Source organism: Stenella coeruleoalba, assembly GCF_951394435.1.
Source record: "Stenella coeruleoalba genome assembly, chromosome: 1".
NCBI lineage: Eukaryota > Metazoa > Chordata > Mammalia > Artiodactyla > Delphinidae > Stenella > Stenella coeruleoalba.
In genome coordinates, this window is record NC_137169.1 from 100,824,945 (window position 1) to 100,847,762 (window position 22,818).

The 22,818-nt window shown below is 36.5% G+C and overlaps 1 protein-coding gene across 2 annotated transcripts in view; it reads left to right on the forward strand.

Annotated features, from left to right (window-relative positions):
* Positions 1–22,818, forward strand: part of SYCP1 (synaptonemal complex protein 1) — a 160,434-nt gene that overhangs the window by 112,543 nt on the left and 25,073 nt on the right. For both annotated transcript variants that reach the window (XM_079902544.1, XM_079902545.1), the window contains exons 25-28: positions 9,574–9,690; positions 10,115–10,225; positions 11,372–11,464; positions 11,984–12,058. In XM_079902544.1, the coding sequence (XP_079758670.1) occupies positions 9,574–9,690; positions 10,115–10,225; positions 11,372–11,464; positions 11,984–12,058 (396 nt within the window). The remainder of the gene's footprint in view (positions 1–9,573; positions 9,691–10,114; positions 10,226–11,371; positions 11,465–11,983; positions 12,059–22,818) is intronic.

Sequence of the window (22,818 nt, forward strand, 5' to 3'; positions counted from 1 at the left end):
GCATTGTTTTCACCAGGCCACCACCACAGACCTACTGAAGTCAGGTCCAAGGACTGCAGTAATCGTGCACCTGGACCCACTGTTGGAGCTATGGAGGCTGCTCAGACTGTGGCCTAGCCTAACTCCTGAGTGTATGTGCCCACAAACCCTCCACTTGCTAAAGCTAGACCTGTCTCATCTTCGGGAGCACTCATTGTCCTTTCAAATGTTCCACAGGTGCTGAATTTACAAAGCTGGCAGCAGGGGTGTAAATCTGTGGTTCGCACAGCCTCAAGGAGAGATTTCAGCTCTTCTTCCTTAGTCACACAACCCCTGGGGCTCAGCTTTGGTTTCAGCTCCACATCTGCGTGTGGGTCACCCACCGGTGTCTGCTTCTGAGGTTGCCCCAGAGTACATGAGCCTGCCCTGGCGAGAGGGGGCTGGGGCAGCGATTTGGGTATGTGAGCCCACCCAGACAGGTTGGGGGGAGCTGAGGTGGTGACCAGGGCATGCAAGTCTGCTCAGGAGGGAGCTCCTCGTAATGCCCATGGAGGCAAGGGCCAGCACGTGGGGAAAGAGGCTGCAATGACAGCCCCGCCCTCCATGTGCCATTCAACAATGATGCTTTGCTTCGATGGTGCCCCAGGCTTCTTCCACGAATGTTCCCAGTTGCGCAGCTCCTCACTCCCGTCCCTTCAGGCTGTCTCCTCGCAGCCAACAACAGACCTCTCCCTCGGTCTGCTCTCCAAACTCCATGTTCCAGCACCCAGCCCCCGCCTGCAGTGGCAGACACGTGTCTCAGGCTGGGGCGTGCAGGGCTGTGGCATGGACCATCTGTGTAGGTCTCACTCTGTCCTGCCTGCCACAGACTGGTTGCTGTACTCTCCTTCGAGCCCCTGAAGTTCCCCTTCTGTCCCAGCTGATCTTCCCCCTGGTGAGGGGGCTTCCCTGGGTGCAGGAACCTCTCCTCTTCTTCAGCTCCCCACCAGGGGCACTGGTCCCATCCCACTTCCTCTTTTTTTCCTTTCTTTCATCCTACTGAGTTATGCAGGAATCTTTCTTGTCCTTTTAGGTGTCCAAGGTCCTCTGCTAGTGTTTAGAAGGTGCTCTGTGAGAATTGTTCCATTTGTGGATGTATTTGTTGGGAGAGGTGAATTCCATGTCCTCCTACTCTGCCATCTTGACTCCTCCCCACCTCATTGTGGTTTTGATTTGCATTTCCCTGATGATTAGTGATGTTAAGCATCTTTTCATCTGCCTGTTGGCCATCTGCATGTCTGTTTTGGAAAAATGTCTATTCAGGTCTTCTGCCCTTTTTTTAATCGAGTTGCTTGTTTATTTTGATGTTGAGTTGTATGAGTTCTTTGTATATTTTGGATGTTAATCCCTTATCAGATATATTGTTAGAAATATTTTTTCCCATTCAGTAGAGTGCTTTTTCATTTTGTTGATAGTTTCCTTCTCTATGCAAAAGTTTTTATTTTGATTCCCATTTGTTTAATTTTTGCTTTTGTTACCCTTGCCTAAGAAGACATATCCAAAAAAAAATATTGATGAGATCAGTGTCAAAGAGCATACCGCCTATGTTTTCTCCTAGGAGGTTTATGGTTTCAGGTCTTGCATTTAAGTCTTTAATCTATTTTATTTTTGTATATGGTGTGAGAAAGTAGTCCAATTTGATTCTTTTGCATGTAGCTGTCCAGTTTTCTTGACACAATTTATGAAGAGGCTGTCTTTTCCTCATTGTGTGTTCTTCTTTTGTTGTAGATTAATTGACCATATAAGCATAGGTTTATTTCTGGACTCTCTATTCTGTTCCATTGATCTATGTGTCTGTTTTTGTGCCAGCTCCTTTGATTACTGTCGCTTTGTAGTACAGTGTTGAAGTCAGGGAGTGTGATACCTCCTGCTTTGCTGTTCTTTCTCAAGATTATTTTAGCTATCTGGGATCTTTCATGTTTCCATACAAATTTTAAAATTATTTGTTGTAGTTTGGTGAAAAATGCCATTGGTATTTTGATAGAGATTGCACTGAATCTGTAGATTGCCTTAGGTAGTATGGTCATTTTAACAGTATTAATTCTTCCAATCCCTGAGCTTAGTATATTTTCCCATTCTTTTTTGTGGCGCCTTCACTTTCTTTCATCTGTGTCTTATAGTTTTCTGAGTACAGGTCTTTACCTCTTTATTTAGATTATTCTTAGGTATTTTATTCTTTTTCTTTTGCAATTTTAAATGGGATTTAAAAAAAATTTTTCTTTCTGCTTGTTCATTGTTAGTGTTTAGACATGCAACAGATATCTGTATGTTCATTTTGTATTCTACTATTTCTTTCAATTTTAGTAAATAATATTTTGGGGGGATTTTGCCCTGTTAATCTACATTTTCTATATTTTGAAAATTGTAGCATCTATAGTATTGTTCTTTTTTCAATCCTGATGTTGGTTATTTATGCCTTTTGTTATTCTTGATCAGTCTTACCAGGCATTTATCAATTTTGGAAGTTTTAAAAAAACACAGCTTTGGATTTTTTGATCTTCTCTGTAGGGTGCTTGTTTTTGTTTCATTAATTTATGTTCTTTATTATTTTCTCCTCCTTTTATTGTTTTTTCATTATGTTCTTTTTCCAATTTGATATTAATTCTTTGATAATTAATTTTCAGTCTTTCCAGTGTACACATTTTAAGGCAATACATTTCCTTCTAAGCTTGTTGTAGTTGTGTCTCGTAGGTTTAAATATATATTAAATTAGTATTGTTTCATTCAATACCTTCCTATATTTCTCAGTTTCTGAGCTTAATGGCATGTTATGTTTTTGGAATTGATTTCTATCATAAGCACACTGTAATTAGAGAACACACTCTGGTATGACTGCAGTACTTTGGAATTTATTGACATTTGCTTGATGGACCAATATAGGGTTACTTTTTATAAACGCACCCATATACCTGAAAATAATGTGTATTCTACAGTTGTTGGGTGAAGTGTTCCATTTGGTCAAGATTATAGTCATATTCTTTAAACTGCTGCATATTTATTGATTCTATATCTTTACTTCTTTTTTCTTCGTGTTTTATTACTTGAATGAGATTGATGTGTTAAAAAATCTCACTTGATGATTGTGGATTTCTATTCTTCCTTGAAGTTCTGTCAATTTTTCTTTTAATACCACGTTATTAGGTACATACTATAATATATGTAATTTTTTTATACAATGTGGAACTTTATGTGTATACTTAATATATATTCTATATATATTCTGTATATTCTATACATAATAGAACTTTTTTCCACTTTAAAGACACTCACTTTATCTATGTAATAGTGTTTTCTTGCCTTAGAGAATAATTCTTCTTTTTTATTGTTATAACTATACCAGTTTTCTTCTTAGTGTTTACAGGGTTTAATTTATTTATTTATTTAAAATTTTTGTTGGAGTATAGTTGATTTACAATGTTGTGTTAAGCATGGTATTTTTAACAACCTGTTTACTATTGTGCTTTCTATATCTTTGTTTTAGATGTGTCTCTTATGAACAACATACAGCTGGAGTTCATAATTTTTGTCCTTTTTACTGGTACATTTTAGCTTCAGAATACATAATCTCCTTTCTCTCTCATGTCTAACTTATATGCTATCATACTCTTATTATTGTCACATATTGTAATGAATTTGTTTTTATAAGGGTTTTGTATTGCCCAGGAAGAAGGAAAGAATGGAGTGAATTGGGGAGAGGCAATAAATACTAAGAATGTTTAGAATTGATGAAATACACGAATTCATAGATATAGGAAGACTGATGGATACCTAGAAGGAAAAATTAGAATAAATCCAGAACTAGACTTAGTATAGTGAAACTACAGAATGTTAAACACACATAGGTCTTAAAAGTAGCTAGAGAGAAATGAGAGATCACCAATGAAAGAATGACAAGAGATTTACCGTGGACATCTCAGCAAGCAACAGTGGAAGTTAGAAACCAGTGAAACAATATTCTCAAGTACAGAGAAAAGATCAACCTTGAATTATGTCCACAACGTGTCTCTCTTTTATGTTGGAGAAATAAGGACATTTTTAGATGAAAAACTGAAGGAAACATATTTTTCAAGAACACTCAGATAGTTAACAAAAATGATCATGTATAGGGCCACAGAATTCAAAGGCTTGAAATCATACAGAATATGTCCTCTAACCACAATTCTATTAATCTAGAAATTATAACATGTTTTTTTAATGAAGGTCTGAAGTTAATACCTTTACTATGAACATTGTTATGCCAGTATATTTGAAAGATACAAAAAATATGAAGTGAAGTCGATTAACCAAAACAATCTCAAAACGAATAATTAACCTGAATAGTCCTATTAAGGAGATTGGATCAGCAGTTTAAAATCTTTCAACAAACAAACTTCAGACTCAGATGGTTTTAGATTGGAGTTGCATTTGTAAAAAATCTATAAGAATCTCCAGATGAGTTAATAAAGTATTGAGTCGTTTAGTAAGGTTGATAGATATATAATCATTACACAGAAAAAATTACTAGTCTTAAACATCTGCAACAAGCTATTAGAAAATGTAATTTTAACAATCTACCATTTATGTGAAAATGCTGGTTCTCTCCAAATTGATATACGTATTCACACACTGTTGCTGGGAGTTCAAATTGGTACATGTACTTTGGAAAACAATGTTGTTATCTTGTAAAGTTGAACATGCAATCTGCAATTTCAGGTCTGGATATAGAGAAATTTATACATTTGTACCAGGAGACAATGTTTTTGAGAACAGTCACACCGTTATCGTGTGTATTATCTCCAAGTTGAATACAATTCAGTGTCTGTGAACAGTTGAGTACATAAATAAACCATGGTATATTCATACAATGGAACACTACTCTGCAGAGAAAATGAATGAACTATACACACATAAATATGTAAAACCTACTGCTGAGTGAAAATGCAAGACAGAAAAATATACATACTAAGAAAACATTTATATAGAGTCTGAAACAAAAAACTCTGAAATACTGATATATCATTATGCAGTAAAGCTATAAAAAAGGGGAAGGGACTCATGAATATTAAATTAAGAATCTTTGTTACACTTCAGGGAGCAGAAGGGGAAACTAATGAACAGAGGCATTCAGAAGCCTTTATCAACATTTATAATATTCTGTGTTTTAAAGTTGGTGATTGTGGGACTTCCCTGATGGTCCAGTGGCTAAAACTCTGTGCTCCCAATGTAGGGGGGCTGGGTTTGATCCCTAGTCAGGAAACTAGATCCCACATGCCACAACTAAGAGTTTGCATGCTACAACTAAAGATCCTGCATGCTGCAACTAAAGGACCCATGTGCCACAACTAAAGGTTCCTCACGCCTCAACTAAAAGATCCCGCATGCAGCAATGAAGATCCCACATGCTGCAACTAAGACCCGGCACAGCCAAATAAATAAATATTAAGAAAAATAAAGTTAGTGGTTCTTTCATGGGTACAGAATACAGTCTGTTTCATTATTAAGTTACCCATGCCTCCCTTCCCCAATTCCTGTCACTGTCCTCTACCCCCTCCTCAATTCTAATTCAGTCCTAATGCCATAAGTGATTCTGGAGAGTGAGTGCTAATTAAAGGTCCTCTTTTTTAAAATATTTATTTATTTATTTATTTATTTTATATTTGGCTGCATCAGGACTCAGCTGCGGCACACAGGATCTATTGTTGTGGTGCGCAGGCTCTAGAGCACGTGGGCTCTGTAGTTGCAGTATGTGGGCTCTCCAGTTGTGGCCTGTGTGCTCAATAGTTGCAGTGCACAGGCTTAGTTGCCCTGAGGCATGTGGGATCTTAGTTCTCTGACCAGGGATCGAACCCACATCCACTGCACTGGTAGGTGGATTCTTAACATTGGACCACGAGGGAAGTCCTAAGGTCCTCTTTCTTTTGATAATTATTATATTAGTAAATATTTGTACAAAATATATGGAAAAAATAGAAACTGAAGGTATTGATTCTTTATAGAAAATTAATCTCAGTAATACTGAGTGTGCTTTTTAATGGAATCCATTTTAACTGTTTTTCTTTAGTTGCTTGTGTTTTTAGTGTCATATCTAAGGATCCATTGCCAAATCTATTGTCATGCATTTTAACTCCTATTTTCTTCTAAGAGGTTTTGGTTTTAGCTATTACATTTAGATCTTTAATCTATTTTGAGTTATTTTTGTAATGTGATATGAGGTAAGAGTCCAACTTCATTCTTTTCCATGTGCTTATTATTTGTCTTAACAACATTTGTTAGAAACTGTTCTTTCTCCATTGAATTCTTTTGTCATTCTTATTGTTAGAAGCTATTCTTTCTCCATTGAATTGTCTTGTCATTCTAAGTTGACCATAGTTGTATGGCTTTATTTCTGGACTTCCTATTCTATTCCATTGATCCATATGTTTACCTTATGTCAGTACCACGCTGTTTTGATTATTGTAGCTTTGTAGTGAGTTTTAAAATTGGGGATTATGTGTCCTCCAACATTGTTCTTTTTCAAGATTGTTTTGGCTATCCAGGGTCCCTGGGAATTCCTTGTAAACTTTAGGATCAATTTGTTCCGACAAAAGGCAGTTGGAATTTGGGTAGAGATTGCAATGAATCTTTTCACTCTATTGATAATGTTCAAGGGGACACTATCAAAGGTTGAAAGGACACTATCAAGGGAGTGAAAAGACAAGCCAAAAAATTGGAAAAAATATTTGCAAATCATTATTTGGTAATGATCTAATATCCAGAATATGTAAAGAATATTTACAATTCAGCAACAAAAGCCAGTCACTGAAGAACAAATACTGCATGATACCTAAAATAGTCAAACACATAGAAGCAGAAATTAGAAAAGTAAATACCAGGGACTAGGAGGGAGGGGGAAATGGGGAGTTGTTCTTCAATTTGCTTAGGTTTCAGTTATGCAAGATAAAGTAGTTCTAGAGATCTGCTGTACTACATAGGGCCTGTAGTCAACAATTCTATATTGTTTACTTAAAGCAGTCTACAGATTCAATGCAATCCCTATCAAATTACCAATGGCATTTTTCACAGAAATAGAACAAAAATTTTTACAATTTGTATGGAAACAAAGGACCCCGAATAGCCAAAGCAATCTTGAGAAAGAAAACTGGAGCTGGAGGAATCAGACTCCCTGACTTCGGACTACACTACAAAACTACAGTAATCAAGACAGTATGGTACTGGCACAAAAACAGTAATATAGATAAATGGAACAGGATAGAAAGCCCAGAGATAAACCCACACACCTGTGGTCAACTAATCTATGAAAAAGGAGGCAAGAATATACAATGGAGAAAAGACAGCCTCTTCAGTAAGTGGTGCTGGGAAAACTGGACAGCTACATGTAAAACAATGAAATTGGAACACTCCCTAACACCATACACAAAAATAAACTCAAAAGGGATTAAAGACCTAAATGTAAGGCCAGACACTATAAAACTCTTAGAAGAAAACATAGGCAGAACACTCTTTGACATAAATCACAGCAAGATCTTTTTGGACACACCTTCTAGAATAATGAAAATTAAAACAAAAATAAACAAATGGGACCCAGTTAAACTTAAAAGCTTTTGCACAGCAAAGGAAACCATAAACAAGACCAAAAGGCAACCCTCAGAATGGGAGAAAATATTTGCAAATGAAGCAACTGACAAGGGATTCATCTCCAAAATATACAAATAGCTTATGCAGCTCAATATCCAGACAAACAACCCAATCAAAAGTGGGCAGAAGACCTAAATAGGCTTTTCTCCAACAAAAACATACAGATGGCCAAGAGGCCCATGAAAAACTGCTCAACATCACTAATTATTAGAGAAATGCAAATCAAAACCACCATGAGGTATCACCTCACACTGTTCAGAATGTCCATCATCAAAAAATCTACAAACAATAAATGTTGAAGAGGGTGTGGAGAAAAGGGAACCCTTTTACACCGTTGGTTGGAATGTAAATTGATACAGCCACTATGGAGAACAGTATGGAGGTTCCTTAAAAAACTAAAAATACAACTACCATATGACCCAGCAATCACACTACTGGGCATATACCCTGAGAAAACCATAATTCCAAAAGATGCATGCACCCCAGTGTGCATTGCAGCACTATTTACAATAGCCAGGTCGTGGAAGCAACCTAAGTGTCCATTAACAGAGGAATGTATAAAGATGTGGTACAATGGAATATTACTCAGCCATAAAAAGGAATGAAGTTGTGCCATTCGCAGAGACGTGGATGGACCTAGAAACTGTCATACAGAGTGAAGTAAGTTAGAAAGAGAAAAACAAATGTTGTATATTAACGTATGTATATGGAATTTAGAAAAATGATGCAAATGAACCTATTTGCAAAGCAGAAATAGAGACACAATTGTAGAGAGCAAATGTATGGACACTAAGACAGGGGTGAGATGGATTGGGAGATTGGGACTGATGTATGTACACTACTATGTGTGACGTATTTGGCTGGTGAGTACCTACTGTATAGCACAGGGGGGAAAAAAAGAAGGTACATTCTGTTTGCAGGACATATATTAAGTTAGCCTTAAAAATACATTCCAGTATACATTACGTGCAGACAAGTACTGTTTGATTCCACTTATACGAGGTGCCTAGAATAGTCAAATTCATAGAGTCAGAAAGTACATTGGTAGATGCCAGGGGCTGGGGGGTAGAGGGAGTGGGGAGGGAGAATGGGGAGTTAATGTTTAAAGGGGACAGAGTTTCAGTTTAGGAAGGTGAAATATTCGGGAGATGGATGATGGTGAGAGTTGCACAACAATGTGAATGTACTTAGTGCCATTGAACCGTACAGTTAAATATGGTTAAAATAGTATGTTTTATATCATGTGACTTTTACCACAATAAAAACATTTAAAAAATGTATCAGGGTTAGGAGGATAGGGAGAAATAGGCATCAGTTAAAAAGAACCTGAACACTATCTATTAGAAGGAATAAATATGCACAAAATTTAAAAAAATTTGTTAAGAGAGTAGTCTCATGTAAGTGTTCTTATGACAAAAAAAAACGGGACAGAAGGAAACTTTTGAAGATGATGGATATGTCTATTACCTTGATTTTGGCGATGATTTCATGGGTGTATGCATTTGTCCAATCTCATCACACTGTATACATTAACTATGTGTAGTTTTTTTGCATATGTTATACCTCAATAAAGCTTTTTTTTGAAAAAATGCTTTTTCTTTGAATCACATGTGTGTTCTGTCCAAATGGAATAGTTACTTATTGTAATAAAACAGCAAACTGAGACTAAATAAATAATGTTGAAAAATTCATTAAAAATAAAAATATGGCTGCTTTTAAAATATTACTTGTCAAGACTAAATATGTATTTTAGGGAAAAAGATAGATATTGTGAAAAATAAAGCACATCTCACCATATGAAAACTGTAAGTAAAATGATCCAACTATAATATCTATGAATAAATCATCTTTTAAGAGTCACAAAACCACAAAATGAATACAGAATATTTTCAAGTAATCCACAAAATTTATTAATGTTCATGCTGTTTTCTTTATTCAAAGGTCAATAAATTAGAATTAGAACTAGAAGGTGCCAAACAAAAATTTAAAGAAATGACTGACAGCTATCAGAAAGAAATTGAGGACAAAAAGCTATTAGAAGAAAATCTTTTGGGAGAGGTAGGAAAAACTAAATATGTTTGAGAAGTTGTTATACTAAAACCCTATATTTGTATGTTTGCATTTTAAGAGAAAAGTAATAATTCTTACTTTTAACATTATGATTCTTTAGAAGATTTAATAAATTTATACTAGGGATAATTAATTAGCTTTTTTAATAGAAGCTAAAAGTATCATTGTTTTTCTAAGTATTTGAGTATTGGGTAGTATATAATCATTTTGAAAAGATTAAATGATCTTTACAGTGTTATACTGTCATTCATTTAGTAGAAGACCCTAACTAAAATAAACCAAAACAATAATGTATTTTCTACTTGGCTTTCCTAATTTCCTGGTGTTTGATTTCTGTATTTTAACTTAAATTTAACATTTAAGTTAAATTTGTTGTGCATTAATTTTAAAAAACTTTAAATTTATTTGATAGGTTGAGAAAGCAAAAGTAATAGCTGATGAAGCAGTAAAATTACAGAAAGAAATTGATATACGATGTCAACATAAAATAGCTGAAATGGTAGCACTTATGGAAAAGCATAAGGTAATTTTTTTCCTGTTGTGTAATGAAAATTATTAATTGGAGCCATATTTATGCATAAAAATGGTAAAATATAGCATTCTGATTTGTCAGAGAAAATTATTGTCTATGCAACCATGACTAATAGAGCTGGAATACTCTTGATCTCTCATTTCTCCAAGTTGAAGTCTTAACCACATGAAGCTGAGCCTGGGGGTCACTTCCTTGAGGAGGTCTCTCCTTATTGTCTTGATGGATAAATGTAGTCACTCTTTTCCTCAATTTTCATAGTAGTCTCTTATAGACTTTCCCACCTTGTAGTTATTTAAATACATACCCAGGATATGTATTTAAATAAATATAATATAACTATAAATATAATATTTTTATCTTCTACCTGTGTCTAACACATACTAGGCTAAACAATAATAAATAGATGAAAGACAATGTTTGTTGTGTTTGTGAGTGTGCTCTATTTTTTATTGTTGTTTGAAAGTAATCATTCTCTTAGGGAATTAAGCCCTATACTCTTCAAGATTTGGAGAGGAAGTGGGCTATACCTATCAATTAATCTTTATAAGTTGTTGCTAGGATATTATTATGAAGTAACCAATGAGGATTTAAAAAAATATTTTAAGTAATATTGTGAACTCATAGATTTAAGCATATTTGGTATGTCTTAATCCAGTACAGTTTTGATCCTTGTTGACACTTAAATTGTCCCAACTTTGGCCAGTGGGAGCCTCTTCGAACTGGTTGGCAGGTCCCTTTGATTTGACCCTAATAATCTGTGACAGCTTTCTTGCTTTCTGTTATGACAAAATGTTCAAGACTCATTTTGTATTCCCTGCACAAGATCTGGAATCAGCCATTTTTCGAAGAGGTCCTGTGTTTCTAGACTTTTTATAAATTATGAAATTCAGTGTCTCTAATTTAAAAAATTATTTCTTGCTCTTGGGTTATTTCAAAGACAGTTATCTATGTTTCATTGTTTTTATTGTTAGAATTTAAAAATGTAGTTGAAAAAATTAAAAAATAGCTCAGATATGTATTACTGAATTCATAAACATCATTTTTTATAAATATTAAATGCATAAGGATACCAGTCGTATTAAAATGTAATCTTTTGGGCTTCTAATATACTTAAAATGGTTTCTCTTTTTAACATAGCACCAATATGATAAAATTGTTGAAGAAAGAGACTCAGAATTAGGACTTTATAAGAGCAAAGAACAAGAACAGTCATCATTGAAAGCATCTTTGGTGAGAACAAATAGCAGTAGAAGCCAATTTTCATGTCAGCATGGCTGGTAGTAAAGAATAATAAATAAAACCATAATTTTGAACTGTAGAATCAAATAATCATAAATCTGAAAGGGATGTTATAGATCTTATAGGTAGGTGGTTTTCTAATCATTTTTTTGGTAAAACGAACTCTGTTTTTCAAATGGAAAGTTATAAACTCCAGTTATGAATAAGTTTTGAGCTCTGATTGAGGTTGGGAAAGGAGGAGTGAGATAGACTGGGAGAGAATGAGAAGGAGAGATATACATAGTGTTAAACATTTCTTTAGAGCAAACTATACAAAAGTTGTCTAAATGAAATCTTTAGTTATATTCAACTAGGAGCCTTCATATCAGTAGGGTTTTAAAAGTGTATATATTTCATGAGTGAATTTATTTCTCTATAAAACTAAATTGGTTTTGAAACACTAGTTTGAATTTTTATTGTCTTAAGAAATATATGGATACACTTATAAGCTTTATGTTCCTTTTTCTTTAGGAGACTGAACTATCCAATCTCAAAAATGAACTTTGTTCTGCTAAGAAACAACTTGAAATAGAAAGAGAAGAAAAAGTAGGTTTTGTGGCATTATAGATAAAGTAACTAATTTTAAGTTTTAGGTGTAACTTAAGTTTTTATAAACATGTCATATTAGAAAATAATAGGATAAATTTGAGTAAGGATTAAAAATATAATTTTCCCCATTAGCTTTTATTTCAGAAGTATTTAGCATATTCCCTTGTTTAAATATTAAAGACATATAAATATAAGTATACTTTAAGAGTAGGCGAGCTTTCAGATATAAATATTTGAGAAATATTATTTCATATATTATAAAGTACTTATGTATTTGGATGTGTTTTTTAGCTATTGATCATGTTTCAGAAAAAAAATAATGCCTTATATTTGTATAGTGTTTTGGAATTTACAAAGTGAATTGACTCCCACTTTAAAATGACAAATACTTTTTTTTTTTTCTATATGACAGCTCACTGTGCTGAGTATACTACTTATATATAATTTAATCTTTATAGCAGTTCTATAAACAATACTTATTATTATCTCCATTTTTATAGAGGTTAGCTTATTTATTCAGGATCACATAATAAAAAAAATAGAATGGCTTAGAATTCAAATCTAGGTTTATTTTTCATAATTCCAAATCCTCCTCCCTAATCACTCTGCAACGTGCCTAGGTAACATGCAATTTCAATTTCAAACCTCTGTGCATTTGTTCACTTTGTTTCCTGCATTTAATTTCTTTCTTCCTTTCTCCACCTATGGAAAACTTCACATATCTTTTATCTTGCAAAGGTGAGCTGACTGTATATAAGTATTCTCATAGTATTTTGCTCTTATATTAAAATAGTTATGTCACTCTGTGCCCCATTATATTTCAAGTTCCTCAAGGGCTGGGGTTATGTCTATTTATCTTTGTCTTTCCTTTATTTGAGCATAGTGCTTTGAAAACTTTCTGTTTTCGACAAATGTTTGTCAAAGAAATGACTAAGTGGCTTTTACTTCACCTGCGATTGTAGCATACATACTTACCTTTATCCTACTGTTTTAGTAAAAGAGGAATAATACTTCCTTGTATTAAACCACTCCTAATGTTCTTTCTTCTAGGTTCTTTTTCCAATTTTATTGAGATATAATTGACAGCACTGTATAAGTTAAGGTGTACAGCATGATTTGCCTTACATACATTGTAAAATGATAACCACAATAAGTTTAGTTAACATCCATCATCTCATATAGATTAAGAAAAAGAAAGACAAAGAAAAAAAAGGTTTTTTCCTTGTGATGAGAACTCTTAGGATTTACTCTCTTAGCAACTTTCAAATGTACCATACAGTAGTGTTAATGATAGTCATCATGTTATACATTACATCCCTAGTACTTGTCTTATAACTGGATGTTAGTGCCTTTTGACCACCTTCATCCAGTTCCCCATCTCCCCAAACCCTGCATCTTGTAACCATAAATCTAATCCTCTTCTCTGTGAATTTAGTTGTGTTTTGTTTGTTTTTTAAGATTCCACATGTAAGTGATATGATATAGTATTTGTCTTTCTCTGTCGATTTCAGTTAGCATAATGCTCTCAAGGTCTAACCATGTTGTTACAAATGAAAGGATTTCCTTCTTTTTACACCTGAATAATACTCCATTGTATATATATACTGCACTGTCTCTATCCATTCTTCGTCTATGGACACTCAGGTTGTTTCCATGTATTGGATGTTGTGAATAATGCTACATGGGGGTGCAAATACCTCTTCAACATAATAATTTCATTTCCTTTGGATGTAGTCTCAGAAGTAGAATTTCTGACTTGTATGGCAGTTCTATTTTTAATTTTTTGAAGAATCTTTATACTGTTTTCTGTAGGGGCTGAACCAGTTTACTTTCCCATCTGTAGTGCACAAGGGTTCTTCTTTTTCTCTGCATCCATGCCAGCATTTATCTCCTGTTTTATTTGATAATAGCCATTCCAACAAACATGAGGTAATATATCTAATAGTACTTTTGATTTGCAGTTCCCTGATGATTAGTGATGTTGAATACCTTTTCATTTACTTGTTGGCCATTTATATATCTTCTTTGGAAATATGTCTACTCAGGTCCTGTGCCAATTTTTAAATTGGATCGTTTGGCTTTTGGCTATTGAATTGTATGAGTTCTTTATATGTTTTTGACATTAACTCTTTATCACATATATGGTTTGCAAATATTTGGCAGTGTTTTACATAGTTGGGGAAGCTAGGTGCTTACTTTCCTGGTCTCACTTTTCCCCATGGGAAAAATTGCTGACTTAACAGGTTCTCTCTGGGAACTGTGCTGTACTGTCTTGGGAGAGGGGGTGATGTGGGTAAAATGAAACCATTCATCTTATCTTCTTCAGTGTGTTGAATCTGGGTTTTTTTTTTTTTTTTTTTTTTTTTTTTTTGCTCTAATGGTGTGCTGGAAGTTCTCTTTTGGACTCCAGAACTTCCACAGAGGTATTCTCATCTATGGATTATAGTCAAAATCTGTGTTCTTGATGGGGAGGACGGTAAAAACGCCTATTCTGCCATTTTGCTGAAATCACTCTCCCCTTTTTCCTAATGTAAGCATTTAGTACTATAAATTTCTCTCTCAGTACTGCTTTAGCTGTGTCCCGTATGTTTTGATACGTTGTGTTTTGTGTTCATTCAGTTTTTTTTTTACTTCTTTACTAGACTTTTGAAATAAAAGGTTAGCCCTACTTTTCATGTCTCTAAAGACTTTTTTTTTACATCTTTATTGGAATATAATTGCTTTACAATGGTGTGTTAGTTTCTGCTTTATAACAAAGTGAATCAGTTATACATATACATATGTTCCCATATCTCTTCCCTCTTGCATCTCCCTCCTTCCCACGCTCCCTATCCCACCCCTCTAGGTGGTCACAAAGCACCCAGCTGATCTCCCTGTGCTATGCAGCTGCTTCCCACTAGCTATCTATTTTATGTTTGGTAGTGTATATATGTCCATGCCACTCTCTCACTTTGTCACAGCTTACCCTCCTCCCTCCCTATATCCTCAAGTCCCTTCTCTAGTAGGTCTGTGTCTTTATTCCCGTCTTACCCCTAGGTTCTTCATGACATTTTTTTTTCTTAGATTCCATATATATGTGTTAGCATACGGTATTTGCCTTTCTGTTTCTGAGTTACTTCACTTATGAAAGACTCTAGGTCCATCCACCTCACTACAAATAACTCAATTTCGTTTCTTTTTATGGCTGAGTAATATTCCATTGTATATATGTGCCACATCTTCTTTATCCATTCATCCGATGACGGACACTTAGGTTGCTTCGATCTCCTGGCTATTGTAAATAGAGCTGCAGTGAACATTTTGGTACATGACTCTTTTTGAATTATGGTTTTCTCAGGGTATATGCCCAGTAGTGGGATTGCTGGGTCATATAGTAGTTCTGTTTGTAGCTTTTTAAGGAACCTCCATACTGTTCTCCATAGTGGCTGTACCAATTCACATTCCCACCAGCAGTGTTCAAGGGTTCCCTTTTGTCCACACCCTCTCCAGCATTTATTGTTTCTAGATTTTTTGATGATGGCCATTCTGACTGGTGTGAGATGATATCTCATTGTAGTTTTGATTTGCATTTCTCTAATGATTAATGATGATGAGCATTCTTTCATATGTTTGTTGGCAATCTGTATATCTTCTTTGGAGAAATGTCTATTTAGGTCTTCTGCCCATTTTTGGATTGGGTTGTTTGGTTTTTTGTTATTGAGCTGCTTGTAAATTTTGGAGATTAATCCTTTGTCAGTTGCTTCATTTGCAAATATTTTCTCCCATTCTGAGGGTTGTCTTTTGGTCTTGTTTATGGTTTCCTTTGCTGTGCAAAAGCTTTGAAGTTTCATTAGGTTCCATTTGTTTATTTTTGTTTTTATTTCCATTTCTCTAAGAGGTGGGTCAAAAAGGATCTTGCTGTGATTTTTGTCATAGAGTGTTCTGCCTATGTTTTCCTCTAAGAGTTTGATAGTTTCTGGCCTTACATTTATGTCTTTAATCCATTCTAAGCTAATTTTTGTGTATGGTGTTAGGGAGTGTTCTAATTTCATACTTTACATGTACCTGTCCAGTTTTCCCAGGACCACTTATCGAAGAGGCTGTCCTTTCTCCACTGTACATTCCTGCCTCCTTTATCAAAGATAAGGTGACCATATGTTTGTGGGTTTATCTCTGGGCTTTGTATCCTGTTCCATTGATCTATATTTCTGTTTTTGTGCCAGTACCATAGTGTCTTGATTACTGTAGCTTTATAGTATAGTCTGAAGTCAGGGAGCCTGATTCCTCCAGCTCCGTTTCTGGTTCTCAAGATTGCTTTGGCTATTCGGGGTCTTTTGTGTTTCCATACAAATTGTGAAATTTTTTGTTCTAGTTCTGTGAAAAATGCCAGTGGTAGTTTGATAGGGATTGCATTGAATCTGTAGATTGCTTTGGGTAGTAGAATCATTTTCACAATTTTGATTCTTCCAATCCAAGAACATGATATATCTCTCCATCTATTTGTATCATCTTTAATTTCTTTCATCAGTGTCTTATAATTTTCTGCATATAGGTCTTTTGTCTCCTTAGGTAGGCTTATTCCTAGATATTATATTCTTTTTGTTGCAGTGGTAAATGGGAGTGTTTTCTTGATTTCACTTTCAGATTTTTCATCATGAGTGTATAGGAATGCCAGAGATTTCTGTGCAGTAATTTTGTATCCTGCTACTTTACCAAATTCATTGATTAGCTCTAGTAGTTGTCTGGTAGCATCTTTAGGATTCTCTATGTATAGTATCATGTCATCTGTAAACAGTGACAGCTTTACTTCTTCTTTTCCAATTTGGATTCCCTTTATTTCCTTTTCTTATCTGATTGCTGTGGTTAAAACTTCCAAAACTATGTTGAATAAGAGTGGTGAGAGTGGGCAACCTTGTCTTGTTCCTGATCTTAGTGGAAATGCTTTCACTTTTTCACCACTGAGGATGATGTTGCCTGTGGGTTTGTCATATGTGGCCTTTATTATGTTGAGGAAAGTTCCCTCTATGCCTACTTTCTGCAGGGTTTTTATTATAAATGGGTGTTGAATTTTTTCGAAAGCTTTCTCTGCATCTATTGAGTTGATCATATGGTTTTTCTCCTTTAATTTGTTAATATGGTTTATCACATTGATTTATTTGCGTATATTGAAGAATCCTTGAATTCCTGGAATAAACCCCACTTAATCATGGGGTATGACCCTTTTAATGTGCTGTTGGATTCTGTTTGTTAATATTTTGTTGAGAATTTTTGCATCTCTGTTCATCAGTGATATTGGCCTGTAGTTTTCTTTCTTTGTGACATCCTTGTCTGGTTTTGGTATCAGGGTGATGGTGTCCTCGTAGAATGAGTTTGGGAGTGTTCCTCCCTCTGCTATATTTTGGAAGAGTTTGAGAAGGATAGGTGTTAGCTCTTCTCTAAGTGTTTGGTAGAATTCACCTGTGAAGCCATATGGTCCTGGGCTTTTGTTTGTTGGAAGATTTTTTATCACAGTTTCAATTTCAGTGCTTGTGATTGGTCTGTTCATATTTTCTATTTCTTCCTGATTCAGTCTTGGCAGGTTGTGCATTTCTAAGATTTGTCCATTTCTTCCAGGTTGTCCATTTTATTGGCATAGAGTTGCTTGGAGTAATCTCTCATTATCTCTTTTATTTCTGCAGTGTCAGTTGTTACTTCTTTTTGATTTTTAATTCTATTGATTTGAGTCTTCTCCCTTTTTTTCTTGATGAGTCTGGCTAATGGTTTGTCTATTTTGTTTATCTTCTCGAAGAACCAGCTTTTAGTTTATTGATCTTTGCTATTGTTTCCTTCATTTTTTTTCATTTATTTCTGATCTGATTTTTATGATTTCTTTCCTTCTGCTAACTTTGGGGTTTTTTGTTCTTCTTTCTCTAATTGCGTTAGGTGCAAGGTTAGGTTGTTTATTCAAGATGTTTCCTGTTTCTTAAGGTATGATTGCATTGCTATACACTTCCCTCTTAGAACTGCTTTTGCTGCATCCCACAGGTTTTGGGTCATCGTGTCTCCATTGTCATTTGTTTCTAGGTATTTTTTTATTTCCTCTTTGATTTCTTCAGTGATCACTTTGTTATTAAGTATTGTATTGTTTAGCCTCCATGTGTCTGTGTTTTTTACAGATCTTTTCCTGTAATTGATATCTAGTCTCATAGCCTTGTGGTCGGAAAAGATACTTGATACAATTTCAATTTTCTTAAATTTACCAAGGCTTGATTTGTGACCCAAGATATGATCTATCCTGGAGAATGTTCCATGAGCACTTGAGAAAAATGTGTATTCTGTTGGTTTTGGATGGAATGTACTATAAGTATCAATTAAGTCCATCTTGTTTAATGTATCATTTAAAGCTTGTGTTTCCTTATTTATTTCATTTTGGATGATCTGTCCATTGGTGAAAGTGGGGTGTTAAAGTCCCCTACTATGAATGTGTTACTGTCGATTTCCCCTTTTATGGCTGTTAGTATTTGCCTTATGTATTGAGGTGCTCCTATGTTGCGTGCAGAAATATTTACAATTGTTATATCTTCTTCTTGGATCCCTTGTTATATCTTCTTCTTGGATCCCTTCTTCTTGGATCCCTTGATCATTATGTAGTGTCCTTCTTTGTTCCTTTTAATAGTCTTTATTTTAAAGTCTATTTTGTCTGATATGAGAATTGCTACTCCAGCTTTCTTTTGGTTTCCATTTGCATGGAATATCTTTTTCCATCCCCTCACTTTCAGTCTGTACGTGTCCCTAGGTCTGAAGTGGGTCTCTTGTAGACAGCATATATATGGGTCTTGTTTTTGTATCCATTCAGCCAATCTGTGTCTTTTGGTGGGAGCATTTAATCCATTTACATTTAAGGTAATTATCGATATGTATGTTACTATTCCCATTTTCTTAATTGTTTTGGGTTTGTTAATGTAGGTCTTTTCCTTCTCTTGTGTTTCTTGCCTAGAGAAGTTCCTTTAGCATTTGTTGTAAAGCTGGTTTGGTGGTGCTGAACTCTCTCAGCTTTCGCTTGTCTGTAAAGGTTTTAATTTCTCCATCAAATCTGAATGAGATCCTTTTTGGGTAGAGTAATCTTGGTTGTAGGTTTTTCTCCTTCATCACTTTAAATATGTCCTGCCAGTCCCTTTTGGCTTGCAGAGTTTCTGCTGAAAGATCAGCTGTTAACCTTATGGGAATTCCCTTGTGTGTTATTTGTTGTTTTTCCCTTGCTGCTTTTAATATGTTTTCTTTGTATTTAATTTTTGACAGTTTGATTAATATGTGTCTTGGCGTGTTTCTCCTTGGATTTATCCTGTGTGGGACTCTCTGTGCTTCCTGGACTTGATTAACTATTTCCTTTCCCATATTAGGGAAGTTTTCAACTATAATCTCTTCAAATACTTTCTCAGTCCCTTTCTTTTTCTCTTCTTCTTCTGGAACCCCTATAATTCGAATGTTGTTGCATTTAATGTTGTCCCAGAAGTCTCTGAGACTGTCCTCATTTCTTTTCATTCTTTTTTCTTTATTCTGCTCTGCAGTAGTTATTTCCACTATTTTATCTTCCAGGTCACTTATCCATTCTTCTGCCTCAGTTATTCTGCTATTGATCCCTTCTAGAGTATTTTTAATTTCATTTATTTTGTTGTTCATCATTGCTTGTTTCCTCTTTAGTTCTTCTAGGTCCTTGTTAAATGTTTCTTGCATTTTCTCTATTGTATTTCCAAGATATTGGATCATCTTTACTATCATTATTCTGAATTCTTTTTCAGGTAGACTGCCTATTTCCTCTTCATTTGTTAGGTCTGGTGGGTTTTTAATCTTGCTCCTTCATCTGCTGTGTGTTTTTCTGTCTTCTCATTTTGCTTATCTTACTGTGTTTGGGGTCTCCTTTTGCAGGCTGCAGATTCGTAGTTCCCGTTGTTTTTGATGTCTGTCCCCAGTGGCTAAAATTGGTTCAGTGGGTTGTGTAGGCTTCCTGGTGGAGGGGACTAGTGCCTGTGTTCTGGTGGATGAGGCTGGATCTTGTCTTTCTGGTGGGCAGGTCCACGTCTGGTGGTGTGTTTTGGGGTGTCTGTGGCCTTATTATGATTTTAGGCAGCCTCTCTGCTAATGGGTGGGGTTGTGTTCCTGTCTTGGTAGTTGTTTGGCATAGGGTGTCCAGCACTGTAGCTTGCTGGTCGTTGAGTGAAGCTGGGTGTTGGTGTTGAGATGGAGATCTCTGGGAGATTTTCACCGTTTGATATTACATGGAGCTGGGAGGTCTCTTGTGGACCAGTGTCCTGAAGTTGGCTCTCCCACTTCAGAGGCACCGCACTGACTCCTGGCTGCAGCACCAAGAGCCTTTCATCCACACGGCTCAGAATAAAAGGGAGAAAAAGTAGAAAGAAAGAAAGAGGATAAAATAAAATAAAGTTATTAAAATAAAAAGTAATTATTAAGAAAAAAAAATTTTTAAGTAAAAAAAGAAAACGGACGAACAGAACCCTAGGACAAATGGTGAAAGCAAAGCTATACAAAATCTCACACTGAAGCATACACATATACACTCACAAAAAGAGGAAAAGGGGAACAAATAATATATCTTGCTGTCAAAGTCCACCTCCTCAATTTGGGATGATTCGTTGTCCATTCAGGTATTCCACCGATGCAGGGTACATCAAGTTAATTGTGGAGATTTATTCCGCTGCACCTGAGGCAGCTGGGAGAAGTTTCCCTTTCTCTTCTGTGTTCGCACAGCTCCCGGGGTTCAGCTTGGGATGTGGTGTAGGTTGCGTGTAGGTTGCCTGAGGGCATCTGTTCTTCGCTCAGACAGGACGGGGTTAAAGGAGCAGGTGATTCGGGGGCTCTGGCTCACTCAGGCTGGGGGGAGGGAGGGGCACGGAGTGCGCGGCGAGCCTGCGGTGGTAGAGGCCGGCAGGACGTTGCACCAGCCTGAGGCGCCCACCGTGCGTTCTCCCGGGGAAGTTGTCCCTGGATCCCGGGACCCTGGCAGTGGCGGGCTGCACAGGCTCCCGAGAGGGGAGGTGTAGATAGTGACCTGTGCTTGCACACAGGCTTCTTGGTGGTGGCAGCAGCAGCCTTAGCATCCCATGCCCGTCTCTGGGGTCCGCGCTGATAGCCGCGGCTCGCGTCCTTCTCTGGAGCTCCTTTAAGCAGCGCTCTGAATCCCCTCTCCTCGCGCACCAGGAAACAAAAAGGCAAGAAAAAGTCTCTTGCCTCTTCGGCAGGTCCAGACTTTTCCCCGGACTCCCTCCCGGCTAGCTGTGGTGCACTAACCCCTTCAGGCTGTGTTCTCGCCGCCAGTCCTCTGCCTGCGATCCAACCGAATTCCGAGCCTCAGCTCCCAGCCCTGCCCTCCCCGGCGGGTGAGCAGACAAGCCTCTCGGGCTGGTGAGTGCCAGTCGGCACCGATCCTCTGTGCGGGAATCTCTCCCCTTTGCCCTCCATACCCCTGTAGCTGTGCTCTCCTCCGCGGCACCAAAGCTTCCCCCCTCCGCCACCCGCAGTCTCCGCCCACGAAGGGGCTTCCTAGTGTGTGGAAACCTTTCCTCCTTCACAGCTCCCTCCCACTGGTGCAGGTCCCGTCCCGTCCCTATTCTTTTGTCTCTGTTTATTCTTTTTTCTTTTGCCCTACCCAGGTACATGGGGGGTTTCTTGCCATTGGGAGGTCTGAGGTCTTCTGCCAGCGTTCAGTAGGTGTTCTCTAGGAGTTGTTCCACGTGTAGATGTATTTCTGATGTATCTGTGGGGAGGAAGGTGATCTCCGCGTCTTACTCTTTGCCATCTTCCCCCTCTCCCCATTCAGTTCTTATAATTTTATTTTTCTTTGAGACTTCTTCTTTGACCCATTGATTATTTAGAAGTTTGTTTTCAAATTTTCATGTGTTCAAAGATTTTCCTGTTGTCTCTCTGTTACTGATTTCTAGTTTGATTCCATTATGGTTAGAGAATACAATCTTTATGAGTTCTGTATTTGTCTGCGTGATACTATAACAAAAATACCATAGATTGAATGGCTTAAACAACAAATATTATTTCTCACAGTTCTGGAAGCTGTAAGTCTGAGATCAGAGTGCCAGCGTGGTAAAGTTCTGGTCAGGGCCCATTTCCTGGCTTGAAGACAGTTACTTTCTTGCTATGTCCTCACATGGCTGAAAGAGAATGCTGGTCTCTTCAACTCTTTATGAGTACCAGTCCCATCGTGAGGGCTTCACCTCTATGACCTCTTCCAAACCCAATTACTTCTTAAAGGCCCTACCTCCAAACACCATTCCACACTAGGTGTTAAGGCCTTGATATATGAATTTTGGGGGGGTACAAACATTTAGTCCATAGCAGTTTTATTCTTTTAAATTTGTTGAGGTTCGCTTTATGGCCCAGAATATGGTCTGTCTTGGTGAATGATCTATAGGTGCTTGAAACAAATGTATGTTATGCTATTGTTGGTGGAGTGTACTATAAATGTCAATTAAACCTAATTAGTTAGTTGTGTTGTTCAGGTTTTATATATTTTTGCTGACTTTCTGCCTAGTAATTCTATCAGTAGCTGAAAGAGGGGTGTTAAAGTCCCCAACTTTGTCTGTTTCCTTGCTCAGCTCCGAAAGTTTTTAAAAACAGTTTCACTGACATATAATTTATGTACTATATAATCATCCATTTAAAGTGTACAACTCAGTGGTTTTTACATATATTGACAGTTACTGAGAGTTGTGCAACCATCACTGCTACGTAGTTTTAGAATATATGTATCAACCCCCCAGCAGCAATTA